This window comes from Perissodus microlepis, chromosome 13, assembly GCF_051167445.1.
Source record: "Perissodus microlepis isolate ML-2025 ecotype Zambia chromosome 13, ASM5116744v1, whole genome shotgun sequence".
NCBI lineage: Eukaryota > Metazoa > Chordata > Actinopteri > Cichliformes > Cichlidae > Perissodus > Perissodus microlepis.
Window position 1 is genome coordinate 1,488,382 of NC_140473.1, and position 23,625 is coordinate 1,512,006.

A 23,625-nucleotide genomic window follows, 5' to 3' on the forward strand; every position below is an offset into this window, starting at 1 on the left:
GTAAGAAAAATTGTGTTTCTGTTCTGTGTCCTGTTTGTTTTGTGTCTTTCTGGCTGCTGTTACAACCAAATTTCCCCTTGTGGGACAATTAAAGGATTATTCTATTCTATTCTATTCTATTCTACTCACATATGTATACATATACACTGTTTTTTATTTTATTCTATTTATTTAATTATTTATTTATTTTCCGCCTTCGTTGTATATTGGTTTCTCTTCTTCTTACTTTAGCACCTTTGTGGTTCAGCTACCCAATTTCGCTGTGCAAGAAACTGCACAATGACAATAAAAAGCTCTAAGTCTCTAAGTCTCTATTCTAAAAACAAACACCGGAAAAAACAACATTGGCCACGCCCACCACTCTGGTCATTTCCAGTTCCAGGTTCTTCCTGCTCCAGCACCGAGCAGAGGGAGGAAAGATGGCGGCGACCGAGGCTGACAGAGATCCGTCCGCTCTATGCTCGGAGTTCCTGGATTTCTCCGCCAAAGACACCGCGTCGGTAAGCGGCTCCAGGAGCCTTGAGCCCCGCGGACGCTGCGCAGCGTATCCCGGTGTGTGGCCGAGCTCCGGCCGCTGCTGTCCGCGCGGGTCAGCGATCCGTGGTTGTTTTCATGCTAATGCTAATGGTAACCCTAAAGCGCTACAACTGTGTGTTCACATGTCTGTTAGTAACGCTGATTAAGCTGTTAACCCTTTAATGAGACGGTCCTGAGCGCCTGTTTAACGTCAGAATCACCTGGTTGCAGAAGGTCACCTGACCTGAGTACACACAGGTGAACTTACCTGTGCAATTGTGAGAGAACAGCTGGAGCAGGTGAGCATCTCGGGTGTGTTTGACAGCTGATGGATAGATAGATGAGGTTCAGGTAACGGGGTGGAACAGGTCCTGAGAACGCTTAGACCGCTGCACAGGTACGTCTCACCTTTAAGTATGTTTCTTTTTCCTACCTACAGCAGGTTGTTTACCTGACTGATCACCTGATTGATCAGGCCTTACAAAGTGTACCCTGACAAATTCTCCTGATGGAGGATCGTTACCTTTACCGCTGATTCTTAGACTCACCTTTATTCTTTATTTTGTCCTGCTGGCTGAACATAGTTGTGCCGCTCTATAAGAGCACTACACCTGTGTGCACCTGCTGACCTCATCAACCCACCAGGTGGGCTAAAACTTCGCAGAGGCTGGAGCGGAAATGCAAATTTTAATCTAATGAAACACTTAGAAGATCATCAGGTTCTCTGATCGATCAGGCTGCTCACACAGCTCTCAGGACACGGACAGTTTCCAGTCTGACGCAGCAAAGTGTTTGAAGCGCGCGCACCTACACACGCACACACACAGCCTCACTGCTGCTCTGTCAGCAGCAGCTGTGTTACAGTCAGTCTGAGTTTAACTCTTCATGTTGCTCTAATATTTCAGTCTTAGGCTCTGTTCACACTGCAGGCAAAAGTGCATCAAATACAGCTTTTTTGACCCTCTGCGACCCATATCTGATCATCGTCTGACAGTGTGAACGGCACAAATCCAATATTTTCAAATCCGACCTGGGTCACTTTCGTATGTGGTACTGAATCCGATACATATCCGATGTTTTAGAAAGCGACTGCTGTTTGAATGGTCATGTCGCATTAAATCCGTCTTTTACGTCACTGACACAAGACAGACGGAGAAGCGCCCGAGAAGACATCGTGAACGCTTCCTGGGCATCCAGTGAAACTGTTGGGAAGACAACGTTGCAGAAACGTGAACATTTTATTTGTACTGTATAATCTGCAGATTCTGACAGAAATCTGCAACTATCCTTTGAAGCAGCGCTCCTCTAAAACAGCAATAAGGATCATTATTAGGCCAAATGTAGATAACAAAATAACTTTATAACTTAAAGCAAAATTGGGAAACGTAAAGTCCGAAACAGTCAAACAATACTGTTTGGTCTTGGTCTAAACAGAGCGCGTTGTGTGTGACGTCTTCTTCTGCGCATGCGGCCGCTTTGAGCGTTCACACTAGAGCGCGTTTGCTGTCACATTTTATTTGTAGTGTGAAGACAAAAAAATCGGATTTGATCAAAAAATCGGAATTGAGCATTAAGACCTGCAGTGTGAACGTAGCCTTAGTTTCTAAAGTCAGCTGTTTTGCTGTCACTACACTTGCATCCAGGTTTGATTGGTTCAATGCTGAGAGCCCCGCCCCTTTCATATGAACACATAAAGCACTTTGAGTAGAAAAGCACTATGTAAGAACCAGTCCATTTACCAAACTAGTCACAATCGTTGACGGCTAATTTAATAGTCGACGCGTCGTTTGAATCTTTGTAAGATCCTGAAAGACGCAGGCATAAGTAGGTTTTAAGAGTGTAATAACGAACTGAAACAGAAGATGGCAGCAATGTATCTACGAGAATGCCAGCTGCCGTTAAACCCCAAAGAAGAAGAAGCAACCTCCGGTATCGTAGCTATGTCCAAATTCAGGGGCCGCATCCTTCGGAGGCCGCATTTGTAGGCTGATTACGTTACAGCGACGTGACGAAGACTGTCCAAATTCAAAGACTGCTCCAAATGCGTCCTCCTTTTCCCCAGATTTGAAGGATGGGTCTGGTGTAAAACCTTCGTGGCCCAAACTATCCCAGGATTCATAGCGCGGCTCAGCCAATTCAAGTTTCCAACAATGGCGGCCGCTGCTTAGCTTTAATATTACACTTCTTACTCTTTCTGGGTCACAAAATAAACTTTTAACTCCTGGCACATCATTTTCAGATCACCACAGTCTTTCGCTACTTAGGTTAAACATGATATAGAAGTCACCTAGACAACCTAAAAATGTTATTGTTTGGCTTTTTTCAGTGTTTTATTTGTTTGTGAGTGAATCGGTTTGCCTGAGATTAAAGTTATTAGATTAGATTAGATAAAATAAAACTTTATTAATCCATCGAGTGGGTTCCTCCTTTGTTTTCACACAGCTGACTAAACGTCAAACAGAAAACTGATTAAACAGAAGTGTGAGACGGCCGAGAGTTTACTCCAGTGTCCTGTTATATTTTAGATAGCAAGGAGCAGGCGGCCGAGTTTATTAAACTCCACCCAGACAATCTGGAAATTTTAAAGTTTAATAAACTATCATCTGCTCTTTATTGTTAGTTAGCACCTTAAACACTTCACGCTGTCAGCTAATGATAGTTATATAAGAGCAGATGCATGCAGGTTGTAATCAGCTGTACAATTTATGTCTAATGGATGCGTGATCTGACTAGTCGACTATCAAAATAATCGTTTCTGGCAGCCCTAATGTCAGTGTTTACTGGTTGTTAGCTGGTTTGTAGCTCAGTGTTTACTGGTTGTTCGCTTGTTTGTATGTCAGTGTTTACTGGTTGTTAGCTGGTTTGTAGCTCAGTGTTTACTGGTTGTTCGCTGGTTTGTATGTCAGTGTTTACTGGTTGTTAGCTGGTTTGTATGTCAGTGTTTACTGGTTGTTCGCTTGTTTGTATGTCAGTGTTTACTGGTTGTTAGCTGGTTTGTAGCTAAGTCTTTACTGGTTGTTCGCTGGTTTGTATGTCAGTGTTTACTGGTTGTTAGCTGGTTTGTAGCTAAGTCTTTACTGGTTGTTCGCTGGTTTGTATGTCAGTCTTTACTGGTTGTTAGATGGTTTGTATGTCAGTGTTTACTGGTTGTTAGCTGGTTTGTAGCTAAGTCTTTACTGGTTGTTAGATGGTTTGTATGTCAGTGTTTACTGGTTGTTAGATGGTTTGTATGTCAGTGTTTATTGGTTGTTCGCTGGTTTGTAGCTAAGTCTTTACTGGTTGTTCGCTGGTTTGTATGTCAGTGTTTACTGGTTGTTAGCTGGTTTGTAGCTAAGTCTTTACTGGTTGTTCGCTGGTTTGTAGCTAAGTCTTTACTGGTTGTTAGATGGTTTGTAGCCCGGTCTTTACTGGTTGTTAGATGGTTTGTAGCTAAGTCTTTACTGGTTGTTAGATGGTTTGTAGCTCAGTGTTTACTGGTTGTTAGATGGTTTGTAGCTCAGTCTTTACTGGTTGTTAGCTGGTTTGTAGCTCAGTGTTTACTGGTTGTTAGCTGGTTTGTATGTCAGTGCTTACTGGTTGTTAGCTAGTTTGTAGCTAAGTCTTTACTGGTTGTTAGCTGGTTTGTAGCTAAGTCTTTACTGGTTGTTAGATGGTTTGTAGCCCAGTCTTTACTGGTTGTTAGATGGTTTGTAGCCCAGTCTTTACTGGTTGTTAGATGGTTTGTAGCTAAGTCTTTACTGGTTGTTAGATGGTTTGTAGCTCAGTGTTTACTGGTTGTTAGATGGTTTGTAGCTAAGTCTTTACTGGTTGTTAGCTGGTTTGTAGCTAAGTCTTTACTGGTTGTTAGCTGGTTTGTAGCTCAGTGTTTACTGGTTGTTCGCTGGTTTGTAGCTCAGTGTTTACTGGTTGTTCGCTGGTTTGTAGCTCAGTGTTTACTGGTTGTTAGATGGTTTGTATGTCAGTGTTTACTGGTTGTTCGCTGGTTTGTGGCTAAGTCTTTACTGGTTGTTAGCTGGTTTGTAGCTAAGTCTTTACTGGTTGTTAGCTGGATTGTAGCTAAGTCTTTACTGGTTGTTAGCTGGTTTGTAGCTCAGTGTTTACTGGTTGTTAGCTGGTTTGTATGTCAGTGCTTACTGGTTGTTAGCTAGTTTGTAGCTAAGTCTTTACTGGTTGTTCGCTGGTTTGTAGCTCAGTGTTTACTGGTTGTTAGCTGGTTTGTAGCTCAGTGTTTACTCGTTGTTCGCTGGTTTGTAGCTCAGTGTTTACTCGTTGTTAGATGGTTTGTATGTCAGTGTTTACTGGTTGTTCGCTGGTTTGTGGCTAAGTCTTTACTGGTTGTTCACTGGTTTGTGGCTAAGTCTTTACTGGTTGTTAGCTGGTTTGTAGCTCAGTTTTTACTGGTTGTTAGATGGTTTGTAGCTCAGTGTTTACTGGTTGTTAGATGGTTTGTAGCTCAGTGTTTACTGGTTGTTAGATGGTTTGTATGTCAGTGTTTACTGGTTGTTAGCTGGTTTGTAGCTAAGTCTTTACTGGTTGTTAGCTGGTTTGTAGCTAAGTCTTTACTGGTTGTTAGCTGGTTTGTATGTTAGTGCTTACTGGTTGTTAGCTAGTTTGTAGCTAAGTCTTTACTGGTTGTTCGCTGGTTTGTAGCTCAGTGTTTACTGGTTGTTTGCTGGTTTGTAGGTCTGTGTCGGCCTGTTGTCGGTATGCTGTCCCCTGGTATCCAGGTCAGTGTGTTATTCTGACTGAGTGGCTGTGACAGTCTGAGCTGATTATCAGTGACCTGCAGCTCCTATTTCCTGTCAGCGAGCAGAGCCACCGATCTCCATCTGTCACTCTGTTTTTGTTACTTGTATTACATTTAAGCAACACTTCAAAAACCTTCACCATTACTCACCTGTCAGTGCACGCCACAGTGCCACAATTTGTAATTGTTGCACACAGGTATGAATTTGTACACACCTGTGTGCTGCAGGTGTCTGTGGTGAACAATGAGTTTGAGTTTTTTAAAGAATAACTGAAGCTGATGTTTTTTCGTGCTTTGTTTGCCAGAGCACTCACTGTCGTACTGTTTAACCACTGTTCATTAAAGCATGTGTGAGCCGTCACTGATCTCCACCTCTTCCTCCATCTCAGCGGTGGCTTGCAGCTGCCGACCTGCAGCAGGAAGTGTGCCGTCACCTGGCCATATACGTACCCAGAATCTTTTGCTTGGGGCTGAGCGGCAGTGACAGAGAGGAGCAGAGGGAGGAGCTCGCTTGTCAGCTCCTCCTCCTTGCACCACTGGAGTGGCTCCTTCTGGGGGAGGAGCCAGCGGCTGGCCTGGCGCTGCTGCAGGAGAACAACCAACCATCAGCGCTTTGCGGGCACGTGTTTAAGGTGGGAGAGCCCACCTACTCCTGCAGGTAGGAGACGCACGTCCACAGGTGACACATGCAACACAGGTGACTCATTTTAAGTGATGATCTGTGTGCGTGTGTGTGCAGGGAATGTGCGGCCGACCCGACATGTGTCCTCTGCATGAAGTGTTTCTTGGGCAGCGTTCATAAAGAGCATCGATACAGGGTAAGCACACACACACACACACACACACACACACACACACACAGTTTGGTCATCATGGCTATATGGTGTCCTCTGTTTTTCAGTGGACATCACAGTCTGTGTGTTGGAAGACAGCGTTTAAGGTTTTTAAGAGGTTACTGATATTTACAAAGTTTTAAAAGGATAATAGTTAAAGAGGTTTAAAATAAAGGAGGAGGTCAGTTTAAGAGAACACGCCGACCAATAATCCAGTAACTCAGGTGTTCTTGGTCAAGTGTTGCAGATGGAACAGAGAAGAGGAGGAAGACCATCTCGGACTTGATCATCATCAGCTGGATGTGGCTGACCTCAGATCTACAGAAAATAAACTGCTTAAATAAGTGAAAGGGACACTTTAAAAGAAACAAAGTCAGATCTCAGATGTAAAACAAAATCCTTATCCTGGATAGCTGTACTGATATTACCTGGGTAATGTGTTGGGAAAGAAAAGAAGCCACATCGTTTGATAGACAGAAAAATGACCAACCTTCCCGATATGCCCGATGGGGATTTTTCGTTTTTATGGGCCAGTGTTGTTTTTTTTTTTGTTTGTTCGTTTTTGTAACGGTATAAACAATGAAAGGGGGTGGATTGGCCAACTGGTCATGATCGACTCTGGGCTGGACCAATTACAGCCGAGGAGGTCGGGTGCGCCCTCCCTCTGAAAGCAGTCTTATTACAGACAAACAGAAGACAATATTACTGAGGTGAAAAGGAAACGATTTGTCCTGGACTTCAGCTAGAATGAAACAAAGACACAAAGCTGGAGTTATTCCTCCCACTCCTGTTGCTACTTCAATCATGAAACTGATCAAATTGGCTTTGCTGTTACAAGTCCCCTCTCTCTTGTTTGTTTATTGCCCATAAAGCTGCTGGTCATGATGTGGGTTTGGATATGTGGTGAGAGGGAAACATGCAGATGAAACCAGGAGATGTTCTTACTGAATCATCAGAGCTGAACAGGTGATGGAGAAACAGGTTTACCTTTTAGGTGACATGAATGAGTTGAAGTTATGAACTGTTTCTGAGAGACAAATAACACCAGGATCCTTTTCTAAGTAGCTGACAGCTGGTAACTGTGCAGGGGCGGGTCTAGCAAAGTGTTGCCAGGGGTCCAGGTAGGGCATTAACAGGGAGAGGGGGGCACAAAGAAATTAGGATTGGGCGAAATGCGTTGACAGAGATATTTCAGAGATTTTGAGTCAGTCTGTACTCCAGATGGGTTAATTGTTAATCGCGTTAGTCGTGATGACTGTGCATTAACGCTGACAGCACTAAAAAAAATATAAAGTCGGGATGAAAGAGGTAAATTTGGGATGAACGGATGTAACCAAAGCGGTGTGCCACTTGTGCAGACGTAAAGTACGAGCAGAGTACTCAAACACGACTAACTTGTATGAGCATGTCCGTGTCCACCGTCCGGCTGAGTATGCGGCTATCACCAGCTTCTGCAGCTCCATCATTTGGGCATACTCTGAGGAGGGGGCATTTGCTCTCAGATGAAAGAGGGTGCTGTTAAAACAGCGGTATTAATTTTTATTTTCCTGTAATACCCAGTGGGCCGGTCTCTAGTCAAAATGCCTGGGCTGATTTTTTTTGTCCCAGTCCAGCCCTGTCTTGCGGACGGCTGAATTCAAAGAAACCCCCAAAAATCTAAATGAAAAAATGATCCTAGGCTAGTCCATTTTGCTGAAATTTAATTGGAGCAACTAAAAATGATACTCACTTATTTGTAGGTCTGATTCTGACTGTTTGGTTTAAGACAATCAGACCACCAGCACACCTGCTGGTGGTCTGATTGTAGCTCTGGCAGCTCTCATCCTGTTCGTCCCTAAACAAATGAGCAGAGACCTTATCTGGTGTGTGTGTGTGTGTGTGTGTGTGTGTGTGTGTGTGTGTGTGTGCGTGCAGATGACAACGTCCGGAGGAGGTGGTTTCTGTGACTGTGGAGACTCTGAAGCCTGGAAGACCGGCCCTTACTGCCAGAAACACACACCGGGAGATGGCAACCAGGACACCGAAGAGGTCAGACTGATGTCTGTCTGTGACTCTCTATTCAATTCAATTCAATTTTATTTATATAGCGCCAAATCACAACAACAGTCACCTCAAGGTGCTTTATATTGTAAGGTAGACCCTACAATAATACATACAGAGAAAAACCCAACAATCATATGACCCCCTATGAGCAGCACTTTGACGACAGTGGGTCCAGCCTGGAAGTAATAAATGCATGAACTAGTTTTTCAGCATCACTCTGAGACAGGATATTTCTAATTTTAGAGATGTTGCACAAATGGAAGAAAGCAGTCTTACATATTTGTTTAATATGTGCGTTGAAGGACATGTCCTGGTCAAAAATGACTCCAAGGTTCCTCACAGTGTTACTGGAGGCCAAGGTAATGCCATCCAGAGTATGAATCTGCTTAGATACCATATTTCTACGATTTTCAGGGCCGAGTACAATAACCTCAGTTTTATCTGAATTAAGAAGCAGAAAGTTAGCGGCCATCCAGGTCTTTATGTCTTTAAGACATTCCTGCAGTTTAACTAATTGGTGTGTGTTATCTGGCTTCATGGACAGATAGAGCTGGGTGTCATCTGCATAGCAGTGTAAATGTATGCTATGTCTTCTGATGATGCTGCCTAAGGGAAGCATGTATAATGTAAACAGAATTGGTCCTAGCACTGAACCCTGTGGAACTCCATAATTAACCTCAGTGTGTGAAGAGGACTCTCCATTTACATGCACAAACTGGAGTCTATTAGATAGATATGATACAAACCACTGCAGTGCAGTACCTGTAATACCTACAGCATGTTCTAATCGCTCTAATAGGATATTATGGTCAACAGTATCGAACGCTGCACTGAGGTCTAGCAGGACAAGCACAGAGATGAGTCCACTGTCAGAGGCCATAAGAAGATCATTTGTAACCTTCACTAAAGCTGTTTCTGTGCTGTGATGAGCTCTGAAACCTGACTGAAACTCTTCAAATAAACCATTCCTCTGCAGATGATCTGTTAGCTGTTTGACAACTACTCTTTCAAGGATGTTTGATATAAAGGAAGGTTGGAGATTGGCCTATAATTAGCTAAGACTGCTGGGTCTAGAGATGGCTTTTTGAGTAAAGGTTTAACTACAGCCAGCTTGAAGGCCTGTGGTACATAGCTGATTATTAGAGATAGGTTGATCATATTTAAGATCGAAGCATTAATCAATGGCAGGACTTCTTTGAGCAGTTTTGTAGGAATGGGGTCTAAAAGACACGTTGATGGTTTGGAGGAAGTAATTATTGAAGTTAACTCAGAAAGATCAATTGGAGAGAAAGAGTCTAACTTAACATCAATGGTACTAAGAGTAGCTGTAGATAATATTACATCTGTGGGATGATTACTGGTAATTTTTTCTCTAATGATAAAAATGTTATTTGTGAAGAAGTTCATGAAGTCATTACTAGTTAACGTTAAAGGGATGGTTGGCTCAACAGAGCTCTGACTCTTTGTCAGCCTGGCTACAGTGCTGAAGAGAAACCTGGGGTTGTTCTTATTTTCTTCAATCAGTGATGAATAGTATCCCGGTCCAGACTGCAAAGTAAGTACTCCTTGTGATTTTAAAACTCGAACAGGTCTTGGTATCACTCATTTAAATGTCAGAAGTTTTCTTTCCAAACTTGATTTTGTGAAAATTTGGATGAAAGAGTTAGATACTGATATTCTTATATTATCAGAAACCTGGCTTACTAAATCAATTACTGACAAAGACATTGCAATAACGGGCTATAATCTTTTCCGTTGCGACCGCCCCAGAAAGGGTGGCGGTGTTGCAATTTATGTAAAAAGCAAATTCCATGTTACTGTCGATTCATCGGTATCTGTTCGTAAACAGTTTGAACTTCTTGCCCTCAAGCTCCAACTTTTCAAGGGCTATTATATTATTACCATTGTGAGCTGTTATAGACCCCCCTCAGCTTGTAGTGAGGCTTTAGTTTCACTTAGTGAAAAACTATCTACTTTAGATTTTAATGAAATTGTGCTGGCCGGAGATTTCAACTGGGACTGGTTGTCCTCTGCCTCAGACAGTTTTAAATCCATGTGTGATTCATATAATCTCACACAACTAATTTACAGCACAACTCGTTCAAATCTTAAATTCCCAGAAAAGTCATCACTTATTGATGTATTTTTAACTAATATGCCGTATAAATATTCTCACACTGGGGTTTTCGCAAATGATATCAGTGACCACTGTGTGGTAGCTGTAGTCAGACAATCGAAGCTCCCAAACTCAAGGCCACAGATTGCTTTTAAACGAGGTTTTAAGCATTTCTGTGAGCAAGCTTTCTTTCATGATTTATGGGACTATAACTGGAGTAGAATCTACCTGATAACTGATCTTGAGCTGGCATGGAATTATTTTTATGATGCTTTTATCAAAATTATAAATAAACATGCCCCTATCCGCAAATTTAGAGTAAAATGCAGAAACAACCGTTGGTTTTCTCCTCAACTCTCCAGTCTACTCAAAAAAGGGATGCTGCCTGGGCTAAGGCCAGAAAAACTAAATCCGAAGCGGATTGGCTGATTTTTAGACAGCTTAGAAACCGTTCAACTTCCTTAATTAAAAAGGCCAAATCAGAATTCTATCTTTCAAATACTACTAAACATTTGAACGATCCTAAAGAATTCTGGAAAATAATAAAATCTTCTTATGGGGACATAACTACAAATGAGATGCCAACTTTTGTTGTAAAAGACTCCTGCACTTTAACAGAGAAATGTGACATTCTAAACTGCTTTAATGAGCATTTTGTTTCTTCAGGATCTCTATTTGAATCTTTATATCCAGATTTAAAACAGCTTAATCAACAAGAGGCTCTCTCTGCAACCGCTCAAACTGAATCTGTGGTCCAACCCTTCAGTTTTTCTCCGCTAAATGTTTTTGAGGTCCACAGGGCTTTAAATCTGTTGGATCTAAATAAATCTGCAGGACCAGATCAACTTGATCCCTATTTTCTTAAGTTGGCTGCAGATTTTATAGCAGAACCAATAACTTACATTTTTAATCTTAGCCTCTCGAACAGTGAGATCCCTGTAATATGGAAATCTGCCTATGTTCTCCCTTTGCTGAAAGGAGGTGATCCTTCAGATGTTAATAATTACAGGCCCATATCTAAATGTGTGTTCTAGCAAAAGTTCTAGAAAAGTTCATTAGTGAACAACTGAAAGACTTTTTGGACAAAAATTCAGTTGTTTCCCAACATCAGTCAGGATTCAGAAAACAACACAGCACAATAACTGCTGCTATTAAAGTGGTTAATGACATCGTTGATTCAATGGACTGCAAAAAATACTGTGCTGCTCTTTTTCTTGACTTGTCAAAGGCTTTTGATACAGTTGACCATGCTATTTTATTAAATAGACTAAACAATATTGGTCTATCTGTAAATGCTGTAAGTTGGTTTTCAAATTACTTGTCAGCAAGAAAACAGTGTGTCCATGCTGCTGGGTCTTCTTCCTCTTTTCTCCCAGTATCCAAAGGAGTTCCTCAGGGCTCCATATTAGGACCATTGCTATTTTCTCTTTACATAAACAACCTTTGTGATAATTTCTCAAATGCAGCATTCCATCTTTATGCAGATGATACAATTATTTATTGTTCATCCCCTTCAGTAGCACAAACCCTGCAGTTTCTGCAGTCTGCCTTTGATGTCGTTCAGTCCCATTTAACTCAACTGAAGTTGGTGTTAAATCCAGAGAAATCCAAGCTCATGTTATTCTCAAATGACAAAGAGTTGTTAGCTACATCTCCTAAGATTAAAACAATTCAAGGATCTGAAATTGAAATGGTCACATCTTACAAGTATCTAGGGATCATTATAGATCAGAATTTGTCATTTAAGACTCACATTCAAAGGCTTGTGTCGAAGTTAAAACTAAAACTAGGTTACTTTTTTAGAAACCAATCCTGTTTCTCCCTCCAAGTGAGAAAACATTTGATTTGTGCAACCTTTTTACCTTTATTGAATTATGGTGACCTGCTTTTTATGAATGCACCTGCCCACTACCTAAAGAGGTTGGATACTGTGTACCATTGTGCTTTACGTTTTATTACTGGCTATGGAAATCGTGTACATCATTGTTCTTTGTATGCTGCTGCTAAATGTCCATCATATCCGCAGACTCTCCCATTGGTTGATCTTTATCTATAAATCTCTCCTTGGGCTGGTTCCATCGTATTTATGTGTTTATATGTGTAAAAACCACAACCAATACAGCCTTCATTCGCACAATATCATACAATTGATTGTCCCAAAAATCAGAACAGAATTGGGGAAAAAGGCTTTTAAATACGCTGCCCCTGCTTCCTTTAATAATCTGCAGAAGGAACTGAAATTATCTGACTTGGTTACCTTGGGAGAGTTTAAGTCTGTCTTAAAGGAACGAGAGAACAGCTCTTTTACTCAGTGTGATTGTTTTAATGTACTCTTAATTTGATCTGTTATTGTATATTTTACACATGTTTGTATGGGATATTGTATTCGTTTTAAATGTTATATACCTATGTGGTATGTGACTTTTGTTGCCATGATGCCAGGTCTCTCTTGGAAATGAGATTTTTAATCTCAATGAAATTTTTTACCTGGATAAATAAAGGATTAATTAAAAAAAAAATAAAAAAAATAGTAAGATGTTCTGGCTTTGCGGAGGGCTTTCTTATAAAGCAGAAAACTTTTTCTCCAGGCTAAATGATGATCCTCTAAATTTGTGACACGCCATTTCCTCTCCAGCTTACGAGTCATCTGCTTTAGGCTACATGTTTGAGAATTATACCACGGAGTCAGGTACTTCTGATTAGAGACCTTAGTTTTCACTGGAGCTACAGTATCCAGAGTCGTACGTAGTGAGGAGGTGAAATTATTAACAAGATAATCGACCTCTGTTGGGGTAGCGTTCAGATAGCTGCTCTGCTCTGTGTTGGTACAGGGCATTGAAGATGATAACAGTGGGTGGATTATATTCTTAAACTTAGTTACAGCGCTTTCAGAAAGACATCTACTGTGATAAAATCTACTCTCCACTGCTGTGTAATCAATTATTGTAAATGTAAATGTTATCAGGAAATGATCAGACAGGAGAGGGTTTTCAGGAAACACTGTTAAATGTTCAGTTTCTATGCCATATGTTAAAACAAGATCTAGAGTGTGATTAAAGTGGTGGGTGGGTTCTTTTACATTTTGAGAGACGCCAATTGAGTCTAATAACAGATTAAATGCCATGTTGAGGCTGTCATTTTTAGCATCTACATGGATGTTGTGACAGCCAGTGGGCTGGCCTTGTGTTTTGCTTTTTCAGTTACCTGTTTCTTGCAGGTAGGTGGAGCTGACCCAATTATAGATGCAGCACACCTGAGAAGGCCAGTCCCAGTGTATATAAAGACACCTTGACTGAACCAGCTGTCTTGCTCTGGCTCTGTCTGTCTGGCACCCATCATGTTCATTTGGAAGTTTCAGTTATGGCTGTTATGTCCTTTAAATTGTGTTTAAGTTGCTTTACCTTAATTTCATTAAATATGTCTTACAGCCTTTAAAAGCCTGTTTGTGGTCTCCCTCTTGATTGTCACCCACAATAATTATTTTATCTCAACTGAGCACTAAATCAGATAAAGTCTGAGAAATCTGGGGTGGACGAGGCTAAGCATCAGGCTTTCAAATGAATTAAAAGTCTGTCTTGGTCTTTCATTAATTAATAGGCTGGTGTGAAAAATTGCTGCCACACCGCCCCCTCGGCCTGTGCTTCGAGGTTTCTGGTAGTTAGAATGACTCGGGGGTGTTGATTCATTTAAACTAACATAATCATCCTGCTGCAACCAGGTTTCTGTAAGGCAGAGTAAATCGATTTGTTGATCAATTATTAAGTCATGTACTAACAGAGACTTGGAGGAGAGAGACCTAAGATTTAATAATCCACATTTCACTGTTTTACTCTTTGGTTCAGATGTGGATACTGTATTGTTCTTTCTTTTTGATTGTTTATGTTTAAGTTGTTTGTTGCTGGTTTTCAGTTTGTTTTTTGTCTGTTTGGGAGCTGACACAGTCTCTATGGAGATGGGTTTTTGTGGGGGTAGCAGGAGGAGAGAAGCTGCAGAGAGGCGTGTAAGACTGCAACTCTGCTTCCTGGTCCCAACTCTGGATAGTCATATTTGGGGGGTTTAATACATTTGTCCATATTTCTAGAAATGAGAGCTGCTTCATCCAAAGTGGGATGGATGCCGTCTCTCCTAACAAGACCAGGTTTCCTCCAGAAGGTTTGCCAATTATCTATGAAGCCCACATCGTTTCTGGGACACCACTCAGACAGCCAGCAATTTAAGGAGAACATGCGGCTAAACATGTCACTCCTGGTCTGATTGGGGAGGGGACCAGAGAAAACTACAGAGTCCCACATTGTTTTGGCAAAATTACAGACTCTCTGTCTGTGACCCTTGTCCGTGACCCTTGTCTGTGATTATGTCTGTGACTCTTGTCTGTGACCCTGTCTGACTGTCTGTGACTTTTGTCCGTGACTCTCTGTCTGACTCTCTGTCTGTGACTCTTCTCTGTGACACTTTGTCTCTGACCCTCTCTGTGACTCTCTGACTCTGTCTCTGACTGTGACCCTCTCTGTGACTCTGTGATTCTCTGTCTGTGACTCTGTCTCTGACCCTCTCTGTGACTCTGTGACCCTCTCTGTGACTCTTGTCCATGACTGTCCGTGACTCTGTCCGTGACTCTGTCTGTGACTCTTCTCTGTGACTCTGTCTCTGACCCTGTCTGCGACTCTGTGACTCTTCTCTGTGACACTTTGTCTCTGACCCTGTCTGTGACTCTCTGACCCTGTCTGTGACTCTCTGTCTCTGACCCTCTCTGACTCTCTGACCCTGTCTGTGACTCTGTCTGTGACTCTCGGTCTGTGACTCTCGGTCTGTGACTGTCTGTGACTCTCTGTCTGTGACTCTGTATGTGACTCTCGGTCTGTGACTGTCTGTGACTCTCTGTCTCTGACTCTCTGTCTCTGACTCTGTGTCTCTGACTCTGTGTCTCTGACTCTGTGACTCTGTCTCTGACTCTCTGTCTGTGACTCTCTGACCCTGTCTGTGACTCTGTCTGTGACTCTTTGTCTCTAACTTTGTCCCACATTGTTTTGGCAAAATTACAGACTCTCTGTCTTTGACCCTTGTCCGTGACCGTTGTCTGTGATTGTGTCTGTGACTCTGTCTCTGACCCTGTCTGTGACTCTGTCTGTGACTTTTGTCTGTGACTTGTCTCTAACTCTTCTCTGTGACTCTGTCTCTGACTCTGTCTGTGACTCTCTGTCTGTGACTCTCTGTCTCTGACTCTCTGTCTGTGACTCTCTGTCTCTGACCCTGTCTGTGACTCTCTGACCCTGTCTGTGACTCTGTGACTCTGTCTGTGACTCTTTGTCTCTAACTTTGTCACTCTGACTCTGTCTGTGACTCTCTGTCTGTGACTCTGTCTGTGACTCTGTGACTCTGTCTGTGACTCTCTGTCTCTGACTCTGTCTGTGACTCTCTGTCTGTGACTCTCTGTGTTTCTGACTCTGTCTGTGACTCTCTGTCTGTGACTCTCTGTTTGTGACTCTCTGTCTGTGACTCTGTCTCTGACTCTCTGTCTGTGACTCTGTCTCTGACTCTGTCTGTGACTCTGTCTCTGACTCTCTGTCTCTGACTCTGTGACTCTGTCTCTGACTCTCTCTCTGACTCTCTGTCTGTGACTCTGTGACTCTGTCTGTGACTCTCTGTCTGTGACTCTGTCTGTGACTCTCTGTCTGTGACTCTCTGTCTGTGACTCTCTTTCTCGAGTTTACAGTCATGCTGGCTCTTCCCACCATCTTAATGATACTCCTGCAGGGACAGACACACTGACACATATGAGGGTGATGTTTGCAACTACAAACACTCGACAAACTCTTGGCTTCTGGTCTTGACTTGTTCTCCTCGTCATCAGTGCGTGTGACGTGATATTGTCGGCGTGGCAACATGTTTCATTTAGAAGAATACCACAGTGGCTCTTTGTGAAGTGCCCGCAGGTACAAACGGCTGCCTCTGTGTGATGACGGCATTGTGGACGGTATGTTAGCACCTTAACCATCTGTGGCTCTGTCTGTCGGTCTGACTTAATGTTTATTAAATTATTGTTAAGTAAAAACCTTCCTGCCGTGAACAGAATTAGAAAAACAAGCAAATTGAGCAGAGCTGTCTGTGACCCCCCCCCCCCCCCCCCCCCCCCCCCCCCACGGTGCTCAGCCTGAACGTGAGTTGCTCCTTTGACCTCGATCATCTGTTCGATGTATTTAAACTTTTCTGCATGTTTCAATCCGTTTGATTATTCTCAGTTTAATGTTCAGATCATTCTCCAGAGAGCAGGTGTTCAGGTGAAACTTAGAGTTTTCTGAAGCGAGGATTAGCTGGTAAGCGACGCTGAGTCACCTGTGGTCAGACAGTTTGTACGGAGGGGAATTTTTCTTCCTTGTCCCTGCTTGATTATGTAGGGCCTGGACCTATGAGACTATGCTACCTCAGGAGTGTTTATACAGACTCTCCAGTTGTTTGGCCTTCTGTCCGCACAGTGAGTGGAATTTACAAAGGTCGCGGATCAAACCTTCAGTTTTTACGTTCCCTAATTTGGGCCATTTCTGTTAATGATTCAACTTCCACCTCGCAGAGCATGGCGCTCTTTAATGCCCAATCAATGACAAATAAAACGTTCTTGTTGAACAATTTTATTCTTTCCAAAAAAAACCTGGATTTCTTATTTCTAACTGAAACCTGGCAGCGCGATGGTGACTACTCATCCCTCATCGAGCTTTGCCCAGGCGGGTACTCCTTCATCAGCCAGCCTCGGACGTCCGGTCAAGGAGGTCGTCTCGCTGCAGTGTTTGGAAGCCGGTTTGACTGTCGCTCAGTAATGGTCCGACATTTTTCATCATTTGAATTACAGCTGGTTAAAATTGGAGATAAAGATCCGTGTTACTGTGCTGTAGTGTATCTACCTGGTCTAAATGGTCAGTTTTTAAAGGTGTTCAGTGACTTTTTATCCTCCACCTTGAAGCTGTTCAGACTGGTTACAGTCGGGGATTTTAATATACACATTGACGATGACTCTGACCCCTTTGCCAGAGGTTTCCTTAGCGTCATGGATTCTTTTCATTTTACACAGCATGTGTCTGGTCCCACTCACACCAACAGACACACACTGGGCCTTGTTTATACTTTAGGTTTAAATAGTGATTTTATTTGTACTGAGGACATTTTTATTTCAGACCATCGTTGTATTCTTTTTAACTTGTCTTTCCATCTGTCCCTCTCTCCTGTTCAACATGTAGCTCTTGCATCTTAAATTCCTCTACTGCTGCCAAAATTTCTGATGTTTTTTATTTAGTCTTACCTTCCTATAACAATGTTGATTTATTAACAAATGTTTTTAATAATCTTTGTCTTTCTATTTTAGACAATGTTTGTCCTGTTTAAACTAGACTAGCTCCGGTTTCAAAGTCGTCCCCCTGGATAAATGACAGCATTCGCTGTTTAAAGCGTTGCTGCCGTAAAGTTGAGCGTTTATGGAGGAAAACTCGTTTGCATGTCCATCTCTTTCATTTAAAGGACCTTTTAGTTTCTTTTAACTCTTCAGTTCGAGATGTGAGGGCTGCCTATTTCTCAGAGCTAGTGTCTTTGTCTTTCTTTGTTGAAAAAGTCAGTAATGTGAGGAACAATATCTCTCCTTCTGTGTCTCTGTTGTCAGCTTCAACTCAAGCTAGGCCTGTTATTTTAGAAAGATTTTTACCTGTGTCCTTACCTGAGCTGTCAAGTTAGTTGATTCAATGAAAGCATCCTCCTGCTCTCTTGATATTTTACCTGGATCTTTGTTTAAAAATGTCTTTCAGTTTATTGGTCCCTGTGTGCTTACAATTATCAATGCCTCACTGGTTTCTGGTCAGGTCCCTGTTTATTGTAAGAATGCTGTTATTCACCCACTGTTTAAAAAAAAAACAAAAAACCCCAAGCTTGACGCTTCTCTGCTTAGCAGTTGTAGACCAAATTTAAAACTATCATTCATCGCTAAGATTTTAGAAAAAGTTGTTTCTAAGCAGTTCACAGCTGTTTTAGATAAATACAACATTCTCGATAAATTCCAATCTGACTTTCGTAGAGCTCACTCTACTGAAACTGCACTTCTTTAGAGTGTCCAGTGACATTTTGATGTCTTGCTGATGTTGGACCTGACCTGTGCCTTTGGTACCGTCAAATTTTGTTACATAGGCTGAGACGCTGGATGGGTATATCAGGGTCTTATTTGTGTGAACGATCCTTCTCTATGGCTAGCTCTAAGTTCAGGTCCTCCTCCACTTGTCTTGCCTATGGTGTGCCACAAGGTTCTGTGTTGGGATCCTTATTGTTTTTTGTTGTATATACTCTCTCTTCAGGACCTTCTTAGCACAAGGACATTTCGTATCACTGCTATGCAGATGATATTCAGTTGTATATCTCTTTTAAGCCACATGATGTTTCCAAACTACAGATCTTGCATAGGTGCATAGACTCCATGAGAGGTTGGAGGCTGATAACTTTCTTCAACTTAATGAGGAGAAAACTGAAGTCCTTGTTTGTGTTCCTGATAAATTTGTGCCCTTGGTAGTGGAAAATTTAGGCCCTCTTGCTTCATTTGCCAAACCTTCTATCAGGAGCCTTGATGTAACTTTTGACTCAGCTCTGACTTTGGAGGCTCATGTTAAATCTCTGGTCTGCTCCTGTTTTTACCATTTAAGAAACATTGCTAAGCTGAGTACCAGTGAGTCACGCTCTGAACTGGAAATAATCATTCATGCATTTGTCTCATCCCGTTTGGACTATTGTAATTCCTTGTTCACCTGTTTGTGTAATGCCTCTTTGGAACATCTGCAGGGTGCTCAGAATGCTGCAGCAAAGCTTCAGACCAAGCCTTCCAAGTAATGCCACACCCCTGCTGATCCAGCTGCACTAGCTCCCCATAATATTCAGAGTCCACTTTAAGATTATGATTTTGACATTCAGGGCTCTACATGGACAAGCACCAACATACATCAGTGATCTTTTACATCCGTACATCCCCAGGTCTCTGAGGTCATGTGATCAGGGCTTGCTGGTTGTCCAGCACACGAGGCTGAAAACAAAAGGCGACAGAGCTTTTGTAACTGTGGCCCCCAGACTGTGGAACGCTCTCCCTTTGAGCCTGAGATCTGTGGACTCAGTGGTCTCTTTTAAAAAACAGCTAAAAACTCATCTTTTTAAACTTGCTTTTGGTTGATTTTTGTTTTTATGTTTTAGCTTCTGTGAAGCACTTTGTGATTTTATCTTGAAAGGTGCTGTATAAATAAAAATTTCTTAACTTACTTATTTACTTTCAGCAGACCTGAGTGCTGATAAGTTGTCCTCTGAGAGCTCCCCGACTAAAACATTAACAGGAGGTTCCTATTTGAGGAGGTTCCTAAGCGTCTTTTCAGAGAATATAAAAGCAGCCATGCAAATATTTCCTCCGTTCCCTGGATCCTGTAGTTTGGATTGTGAAGTGTTTCCTCTGTAGGACAGCACGAGTCGTACAGCAGGTCTGTCAGCTTGCCATGTGTGCAGTCGGCTTTTATTTTTGAGTGGCAGTAATCGTGGGTCGTTTTACTCGGTGTTGGATGGAGGGAAGAAGGATCTTCACAGCTGTGGTCTAAGGAGCTTGGAAAGAAAAACCATTTGACCCTAGAACTGAACAAGCTTCTCAGATGAGAGGTGAAACGTCTTCAAGCAACTTAAAGAAGTCCAGATGCCTTTTTCTTTCTTAGACTATGATGACAGGGATGACTGAGAACCTTCACAGACATACTTCACAGCTGTGGTTTGAGTGTGAGAGACTGATTAGAGGCTGGTGTGAACTGAGCTGGCTTAGGATGGTAACCCCGTCTCTCAGAGTGCTCACTCTGTGCTGTTTGTCCTTCCAGGACCCCGTAGCTCAGCTACCCACTGACATGGTCGGCCGTGCGTTCAGTGTCTTTTTCATCATCCTGAGGTATGCCGTCGACCTGCTGACCTGGGAGCACGAGGACCTGCTCCCCGCAGGACTGCAGCCACCGTAGGCTCACTACCTTTACCTGAGACACGTGACAGTAAACGCGTCATACTGCAGCGTTCACACTGTGTGTGTGTGTGTGTGTGTGTCTGCAGGGAGCGAGAGGACACATACTACTGCATGCTGTTCAATGATGAAGTGCACACGTACGAGCAGGTGATCTACACGCTGCAGAAAGCTGTCAGCTGCAGCCAGAAGGAGGCCGTGAGCTTCGCCACTACGGTGGACCGAGACGTCAGTACACACACACACAGTAACACGCTTATAGGAACTCAGAAATGTGACGAGGAGCTTCTTGTTTTTCATGTTCTGGTGATTATTCTAAGAATCAGTTTTGTGTGTGTGTGTGCGCGCAGGGCAGGAAGTCGGTTCGGTATGGAGACTTCCAGTTCTGTGAGCAGGCCAAGTCCGTGATTGTGGTGAGTGTTTCCAAGTTTGGTAAATGACAGGAAGTCTTGAACTGATGTGGGGGGGTGCTGACGGTGCCTGCTTCAGGGACGTTCAATGCCGCACTCATTTACAATCACTGCCTTCTGGTTTTACTCATCACATCAATTTAAGAAAACAAAGAATGTCTCACCTCCTCCTCTTCCTACATCCCCATCACCTCCTTCTCTGCTCCTCCTCCTATCCTATCTCCTCAGAGAAACACCAGCCGTCAGTCAAAGCCTCTCCGGGTTCAGGTGATGCACTCGTCTGTCGTTGCTCATCAGTGTTTTGCTCTGAAGGCTCTGAGCTGGCTGGGTCAGATCATTCAGTACTCTGGTACGTGCGGACTTCATTACCCACAATTCCTCTGTGTGTGTCCCTGCTGCTGCGTGTGGTGACTGTGGACTGTGTTTTAGACGGCCTGAGGAGGATCCTGTGTCAGGTGGGATTGCAGAAAGGTCCAGAGGGAGAGAACTCCTCGCTTGTCGACCGACTGATGCTCAACGACTCCAAAATGTGGAAAGGTAACCGCACGTACCGCTGCTAGTCATATGGCGCTCGAACGGCCACAGTCGTGAAGCCAACAGGTGTGAAACAGTTTGTGTTTATCCGTGAGTTGGTCCTTCAAAGGCACACAGCAGAGATACAATCCCAATTAAATGTTTAAGACCACTTGAAAAGTGGCCAAAAGTCAAATTTTGCATGGTTGGATCTTCACCAGGTTCCAACTAGAGCTTTAACATGCAGAAATGTGAGTGAGACAAAACATTTGAGCATGCAGTTTATTGAAAACAACACAAACTGAAACGGGCTGTTTTACAGCTGATCAAAAGTTTCGGGCCACATGCCTTTAAAAGGACAAATCTGGGCACAAATGTGGATTCACTGTCATTTCCTGTCAGGTAGTCACACTGTCATGACGTTCTGATGGCAAAGGCAAACAAATGTTCCCTTTTTGAACGCGGTCGGGTTGTTGAACTGCATAAGCATGGTCTCTCACAGCACCGTCACTGCTGAGGTGGGACGCAGTGAGACAGTTATTTGGAATTCCTTAAATGATCCTGAGGTTTATGGAACAAAAGTCAAGTGGAAGACCCAAACAAATGTCATCAGCACTGAGCCGGAGGATCCAGTTGGCTGTCCGTCGAGACACTGGATAACCCTCGACCCAAATTAAGGCCGTTCCTGGTGCCGACTGCAGCCCCATAACCATCAGACGGCCTCAAAACACGTCTTCAAAGGCCTCGTCTCCATGGACGCCACAGAACTGACCGTTTTGACCAAACATGGGACATTGAAAGGTCCTCTACCTAATCACATGAGCCACTTTCACACCTTGGCTCATGTGATTAGGTAGAGGATCATTAGGGGGTCCATTGTCCCCTCTCGGGGGGTTACTCCCACAGGGCTTAAATCTGGGACTCTCCACCATTTGACCCTAGAACTGAAGAAGCTTCTCGGATGAGAGGTGAAACGTCTTCAAGCAACTTCCAGAAGTCCAGACACTTTTCTTTCCAAGCTCCTTAGACGATGGGAACAAATGTAACTTTGATGGTCCTGATGGTTTGCAGTGTAACTGCCATGATAAGCAGGTCCCACCTGAGGTGTTTACTACGCCCACAGTGAGGGGGCTCCATAATGATCTGGGGTGCTTTTTCCTTCAATGGAACAACGGAGCTTCAGGAAGTGCAGGGGTGGCAAACGGCTGCTGGCCATGTCCAGATGTTGCAGAGAGCATCCTCGTGACTGAGGGCCCTCATCTGTGTGATAAACACTGGGTTTATCAGCAGGACAACGCTACAGTACGCAATGCTGCAGGACAAGGGACTTCTTCCAGGAGAGTAACATCACTCTTTTGGACCATCCTGCATGTTCCCCTGACGTAAATCCAACGGAGAACCTTTGGGGATGGACGGCAAGGCAATAGAGTTGGATGTCTCGAGACCGGTCTTGGTCTCAAGACCACTTTTTACGTGGTCTTGGTCTTGTCCTGGTCTTGATGGACTTTGGTCTTGTCTTGGTCTCGGATCCCTCGGTCTTGTCTTGGTCTCGCTGTCTTGGTCTCGCTGTCTCAGATCGACATAGTGGTCGGGAGATTTGGAGTTAACAGTATCCATGACACACAACGTAACGTTCGATAATGTGTCATTTCAAAAGCATCAGCTCTAAGAGCCGTGCTTTGTAGTGAATCAGAGTCGACTCCCATTGAGCAAGAGACGGCTCCTTACTTAATTTCCTTTCTCTGCTCAGCTCTCACACAGTGGCTCAGCTATGCTCCAATGCCTCCATATTGTGGCCAATCACGTGCGAGGATATAGGATAATATCATTATGTGAAAAACGGAGAGGGTGAGAGACGACAGTCAAGTGGAGCGTGCGTCTGTCTTCTCAGTAAGTGAGTGAGACAGTAGACAGCAGTGAGGAGGGCTGTGCGAATGCATCGCAAAAATACATAAATATGCCTGACACCCGTAAAAGAAGCAGCATCTGGCTGCAGTTTAAAGACTTTTTGTCTCGGTCTTGGTCTTGACTCGGTCTGTCTTGGTCTTGTCTTGGTCTCGATACCCTCTGGTCTTGGTATTGTCTTGGTCTTGGTTTAGGCAGTCTTGACTACATGTCTACAAGGCAAGTTTACAAAAATGGACAGCCGCTCCAGACAGTAGATGCCCTTCGTGCAGCTGTCTGTTCCCACTCACCTCATGGAAACGCTTGCAATCATGTCGCACTGAACTTTTGACGTGATCAGCAATAACAGTGGAGCGACTCGTTACTGAACTTTGATTTCTGTTTCACAGGTTTTTTGGGCGTGTGGTCCTAAACTTTGGATCAGCTGTAAACCAGCCTGTTTCAGTATAAGTTTTGTTTTCAGTAAACTGCATGCTCAAAGCATGTTATGTCTCACTCCCGTTTCTGCATGTTGAAGCTCTACTTGGAACTTGGAAGATCCA

At 43.2% G+C, this 23,625-nt stretch overlaps 1 protein-coding gene across 5 annotated transcripts in view; it reads left to right on the plus strand.

Moving 5' to 3' along the window:
- The first annotated feature begins 378 nt into the window (after positions 1-378).
- ubr2 (ubiquitin protein ligase E3 component n-recognin 2) overlaps positions 379-23,625 on the plus strand; it is a 41,983-nt gene continuing 18,736 nt past the window's right edge. For 3 of the 5 annotated variants that reach the window (XM_084947748.1, XM_084947744.1, XM_084947745.1), the window contains exons 1-9: positions 379-500; positions 5,653-5,921; positions 6,003-6,081; positions 8,011-8,124; positions 20,122-20,252; positions 20,345-20,483; positions 20,606-20,668; positions 20,894-21,014; positions 21,095-21,202. In XM_084947748.1, the coding sequence (XP_084803874.1) occupies positions 420-500; positions 5,653-5,921; positions 6,003-6,081; positions 8,011-8,124; positions 20,122-20,252; positions 20,345-20,483; positions 20,606-20,668; positions 20,894-21,014; positions 21,095-21,202 (1,105 nt within the window). In that variant the 5' untranslated portion in view covers positions 379-419. The remainder of the gene's footprint in view (positions 501-5,652; positions 5,922-6,002; positions 6,082-8,010; positions 8,125-20,121; positions 20,253-20,344; positions 20,484-20,605; positions 20,669-20,893; positions 21,015-21,094; positions 21,203-23,625) is intronic. The other 2 variants (XM_084947746.1, XM_084947747.1) reach the window with 1 other exon arrangement.